At 54.1% G+C, this 5,835-nt stretch overlaps 1 protein-coding gene across 1 annotated transcript; it reads left to right on the forward strand.

Moving 5' to 3' along the window:
- Positions 1–1,588: 1,588 nt before the first annotated feature.
- C8Q71DRAFT_353094 (uncharacterized protein) lies at positions 1,589–3,528 on the forward strand. Its single transcript, XM_047918021.1, has 5 exons — positions 1,589–1,676; positions 1,737–1,938; positions 1,994–2,377; positions 2,431–2,987; positions 3,037–3,528. The coding sequence occupies exons 2-5, from the start codon at positions 1,818–1,820 to the stop codon at positions 3,088–3,090; spliced, it is 1,116 nt and encodes a 371-aa protein (XP_047783196.1). The 5' UTR covers positions 1,589–1,676; positions 1,737–1,817; the 3' UTR covers positions 3,091–3,528.
- The last annotated feature ends 2,307 nt before the right edge of the window (positions 3,529–5,835 follow it).

Here is a 5,835-nt window from a genome sequence, read left to right on the forward strand (position 1 = left end):
GCGGATGACCCGCTTCCCATGTATTTGGGTGACCCCCGGATACACTACATCCACAAGAAGGGACATGCCAAGCGCCGCTGGTCATGCAGTCGGGATTGACCGGGGGACTGCAAGTCCTAGGTGTCGATGCTTCTATGCAGATGATCGAGTAAGTGTCGGCATCAGACAGTCAGAACCTGTACTCACTCGGTTCATCGGCCAGGATGGAATGCCAGGGCACAATAGCATTGAATACCCTACGAAGACACAGCCATGGTCAGCATCAAACCCAAACTGACATGCCATATATGACCTTCTACTCACTATATTCCTCGTTGGCACTACCATGACGCCACAGTCTGAAGCTGTGGACGGGCACACATTGTGGACGATGCACTGTGGAATGCCCGCTCATCGGTCAGACAACCCGCACGCTCTGATACTCTGTAGGCCCTTTCAGACAATCAACGGCAAATAACGGACTTGCAACTGGAATACCTAAAGCAGAGAACATCGTGAATCGCTTTACAGTGGCGTCCTATGCTCGCATTTCGTCGACGTGAGTGCTATAGACAGTGAGGCCTGTATATGGTACAAGATGAGCCGGTCTGGACAGGCGTTGTGACATGATGAGGGACATAGATGGAGGCACTCACGCTAACAAGGCTGCAACAACTACGGTATAGGAAACCCACATCGCGTACTGATCTGCATACCGTTGTCCAACTCCCTGAGTGTCCCCGACTCCCCGTCACGGTAGAGTCCAGCGGCGAGCCGCTGGACAGCATTCGTAGCATCCAGGTCGGCGACCAATCGCAATCGCGGTAGCTCTTTGGAGAGAGAGGTAGTCCATCGTAATTCCGGCCAGACGGTAGGCCTAGTACTAGTAGAGGCAAGGCGGTGGCACAACGGCGCGGCAGGTCACAGGTCAGTGAGAGGTAGAGGAGATCCTATCTCTCTCCCCGGGCCCCCGGCCCGCCCCGCCGGGTCTACGTACCAGGGTACCGTCACGTCACGGTCCGCGCCTCACGGAGCGGAGTCACATATTTACGGTACAGCAGCCCTCGGAGTAGGCTCGGACGCTACGCTAGGTTCGACCCGTGAGTCGCGTACAAAGTGAAGACTTCCGGGCCAGGCATCACTGCGGACAAAGCAGGTTGTACGGAGCGCTTACATCGTCAGAACATTGTCAGAACGTGTATATCATCTCGAAATCCGAATATTATCTATTTTCCTGGACCGAACATTGAAAGGCAGCCAATGAGGAGCCGTGCCTTTCAATTTTCGGTCACCGATAATAATTCATGTTCGGATTTCGAGATGATATACTCATTCTAACGATGATCTGAGACTTATCCGATGCCAAACAAAGGGGTTTGTCCGCAGTGCATTGTGCAGGAGTCATGACTCCGGGGCATCTGACGTATCAAGTTGGCCATGACACCGTGACGGTGCGCACGTTCAATTGACCACTTGGTTGACACTAGCCTGATGTCACTCTGGCCTTACTACTAGGTCGTTTCGTTAGTACGCCGGCCCCAAGCGTCGCACTACAATCTTTTGTGCCGCTGTAACCCTAAGGAAGGGCTCAACTGTGCACACCTATGGCAAAATCAACCCACTCTGAGACAGCGACCTCCCGGTTACTCAGCGGGGCCTCGTTGTGGATATAAATAGGTCTCGCGGCCGCCTACATGGCAAGTCAAACCGTGCACGATATCCTGAGAAACTTGCTTACCATGATACTCATCTCGCAGAATGTCCGTGTGCATCGCACGATTCAGCGCTGTTGCGACACGCCCCGCTCTCCGTGAAGCCTTGCGAAGTGTACTATCGCTATGCCTCATCACGCAGTCGACGGCGGATGTAGTCTGCTGTACTATGAGGATAGCGGTGCACCAGCCGGATCAGCTGACTATGTCACCGTCTTCCTTGTACACGGCACAATGTTTTCAAGCGGTACGTTGCAATACGTCCTTGCACAAGATCGCAGCTTGATGTCGCTCTCGTCCAGCCATATTCCGAAGAGTGATCCCATGCGCCGCACGCCACGATCTTCGACTTGTTCTGATCAATTGCCGAGACTACCCAGGTTCCACGCTCTACTCAGCATCGGAACTTAGAGCACTATCGTCCCCTGACCCTGCTACGCAGGGTTTAGCGCTTCAAGCACGCGGCCTCGAATTCGCGGAGTTCATACGCAGGTTCATCGAGATGGAACGTATTCCGCCCATCACTGTATCGCAGGGCCCCACCGGCGTCCGGAGGGGTGGATTCTCGTTACTCGGGTGGTCGTCCGGGAATTGCCAGACCATCCCTCTCCTGGCATATGCGCACCTGGTGCCAAATGCCACGAGAAGACTGTTCGATGCGTACTTCCGATCATTCGTCATGTACGGTGCGTATCAGATATCCGCGTCTTTGTGGTCAGCGACTCAACGTTTCCGACAGATATCTCACTCCCCGCGACCGGTGAAACACCTATATCAGGGATCTGGACTCCCCTGCGCGATAGCACGCTCAGCGCTGCGGAGAAGTTCAGCCAATTCTCCGAATGGGTGTCGTACTACTTCACTCCCACCGGCTTCGGCGCCTCCGACGATATCGACACCCCCGGCATAACGGACGCTCTCGTAGCGCGCATCGCCTTGCACCAAGACAAGACGTCCCCTACCAACAGCGCTCAGTGGATGCCAACTGTTCACCGGATAGGTCCACAGAAGATGCGCGAAGTGTGTCACGTCGAAGTGATGGCGCGCAGCCAGAAGTACTACCAGAACATAGCTCCGGCGGTATATCGAGAGAACGTCCGTCGTGCGGTGCTTCAAGGTAAGACGAGCGAAGGCATGGTCTGGCCTGACCTCAAAGTGGCTGTTGTGTGGTGCGACATGTCAAATAGTGACGTGGTCAGTGCGGCGATGAAGCTGAAGGCGCTCACGAGGAGTAACAGAGAGCAGGGCGAGGGCCGTGATGTCGCGTTCCACAAGCTGGAGAAGGCCAATCACTTTGTGGGTGATTTGCATATTGAGGTCTTCGGAGGCGCTGACAAAAGCCCAGGCACACTGGGACGACCCCGAAAGCTTCACTTCGTTTCTTGCAAGAGTTGTCTGACAGAGTGGCAGGTCGCGATCGTTTGCAATATGACATGCGTACTATTGTATCACCATTCCCAGTGGACAACAATACACCATGGACGGCAATATGATTGCGGACGCCGTTGTGTACAGGCGTCAAGTGAGTACTAGGTCGACCAAGGGCCTTGAGCGGCGCGCTCGGAGCGCGCATGCGCGAGTTGTCATCTTTTGGTTATCCTAACGCAAGTATCAGATGCGACATATCCAAATACTTACTGGCCACGAGACCCGTCCGGCCTGCTCGCTCGTGGTAACTCACTGTCGTGACGGTAATGGTCGGCCGCATGAGCCAGTATCAGAGCCACCGCCGGCGTGCAGATGATCTCGGTAGAGATGAGTAGGGCTCGCGGAGTTCTGCCACCTGGCGATCATGCAGCGGAGCTAGCGGTGTCTACTCCGTGATCGACGACCCTCCGCGTGCCTCAAGGGAACGAGCGCCGCGCGTTCCTCGTCGAAAGACGAGCGATGGACCATGATGTGACCGGGCTTGCGCTTGAAGGTCCGCGTTTTATCGTGCGACATGAAGATCTCTGATACGTAGTGTGCACACGTACATGGACTTCGAATGAAGACGGGCGGGGCGAAGGGCGAGGGTTTTATTGAATAATGTCCGCTATAGAATGCACCATTACTACTGACAAGCCCGGCCGCCGCGCGATGTCAGGCTAGTGCGACGTATTCGTAGGTGCGTAAACACAGTCTGAGAGAGAGGTTCATCCAGTGTTCGACGGCGGCCATGTCCAAATGCATGATCAACGTAGGGGCACAAAGAATGACTACGCTTGATTTCGGAGCCTATGAGTCGATCTTGCTAGAGCACATCGTGCTCGCGGCTCGCCTCACTTCTGTTTGATGCTTTTCCATCTTGAGATCGAACCGAGGTGCACTACCTTGGATGGTGGTCATGCAGTAGGTCATTCAACGTCTGCAAATCGGACAGACGTTGGATATGATATCTCGAAAGTAAGTAGCGTGAAGTCTGGTTATAAGCTATGATACTATCCATTCGTTTCTTCAGGCGACATAACTTAGTTATGGTACCGCAAGACCTTAATGGACGCATTAGACAAACGACAGGAATGACGAATGAGCAGAGCACAACCTTGAAATTGTCTACAGTAGTATGGGCAGGGTTGACTCGCGCGAGCCCTTCAGACAATCGCTCATGAGTCGCGGTCCTCAGACCTCAGATCCTCAGACATTGCAGCATCAGGACTTAGAGACACGGAGTCACCGGTAATCGTTCATTGTATCACTGAACGGCATCAGGTGCAAATCGTACAAGGTGAGTGCATATCAAATAGAAGCCTAGCTACAGTACTATTCAGACGTTGTTCAATCACAGTTTACGATTCAACAGGAGAGAACTGACCATCGGGCTACTAGTAGCACAATTCAGCGAAGATATGACAACCGCCACACGTCTGGAGCTTCTAGGCGGAGTCTTCGGCGGAGCCGCTGACATCCTCTATGGCGGGAGTATCCTCGACGTCCGAAGCCTCGTCAGCAGGAGTAGTCTCCGCGCCGGATCCTTCTGCATGCAGGTCAGCCATGTCGGCACACACAAAGGAACGTGTGGCTTCACCTTCCAGACTGCCGCACGAATACTTGTACGTGAACCCAACTGTACATTTGGCTCGAGGCATGAGGACACCATCTTCACCGACGGCGGCTTCGAGAAAATTGAGCTCGAGTACGGCTGGTATGCATCGTCTAGCCACTCACTAGCGGCGGGAACGGGGGCACTCGCGACGCCAACGGCGAAGGGGAGAAACGCGATAGCCAAGAGAGCGATGTGCTTGAATTGCATCGTGAGTCGAGTTGTGCAGTGAAGGGAGCTCGAATGATACTGGCGATTGTCCCTCTGCAGCCTTGTCTTATATACGTCCATCCCCGCGTCCCATCCGAGCTTCTATGTCGCACACTGTTTAATGACATCAGATTGGAGTATTGTAGGGCGCGTGAATATCTCACTGAAGGGCGTTTGAATATTCCAGAGGAACCTGTACTTTGTCAAGCAATGTCTGAATGACATGTCTAGCGTCCTGACCTTGAGTGATTAGTGAGCGCATCTTTCATGACCAATTGTAGTACAGATCGCCGTACCTAGGAAACCGTGCGCGGAATGAAGCAGCAGCTCAGTAGCGAGATTGTGACTTGAGATTTTGCTGACCAACCTCGACCCCCAGCGGCATCCCTAGGCTGATCCACTGCATACGCCTAACTCAGTAGAAAAAGGATTCGCAATTGGCACACCCTCAGCGGCACGTCGTTAGTCAAAGTGAGCCCAAGATCTCTCTGTGAAAGTCGGTCCCAATGCGAGATGAACAAAGAACCACGTCAAGGAACGCAGCACATTGGCTTCCGACGCTGGGCAATGCATACTTCGATCACCAATGCGCCGCCCGGACCGCCCTCGACCGGGCGCAGATGCAGGTATTCGTCTTCGAAACTAGGTCCAAGTCCCGGGGATCATAAATTGGCCCGTGAAACTTCAGTGAACGCCGAGCGCTGAGCGCTGAGCGGTGGTTCTGCCGGGTCGGAGGACGTTAGTCTGAAGCAGCAGAGACACCGAGGTGACCGATGGCTCGTTCTGCAGGTCATCATAGTGAGCGATACTGAGCGGATCCTGATGCATGCGTGCCGCCAGCTTCACAACATTGCCAGCGGTGATCGGCCTTTGCTCGGTCTGACTCTCAGCGACGCCGGAGTCTCGATCCCT

This window comes from Rhodofomes roseus (genome assembly GCF_022264815.1).
Source record: "Rhodofomes roseus strain CIRM-BRFM 1785 chromosome Unknown C8Q71scaffold_3, whole genome shotgun sequence".
Taxonomy (NCBI): Eukaryota; Fungi; Basidiomycota; class Agaricomycetes; order Polyporales; family Fomitopsidaceae; genus Rhodofomes; species Rhodofomes roseus.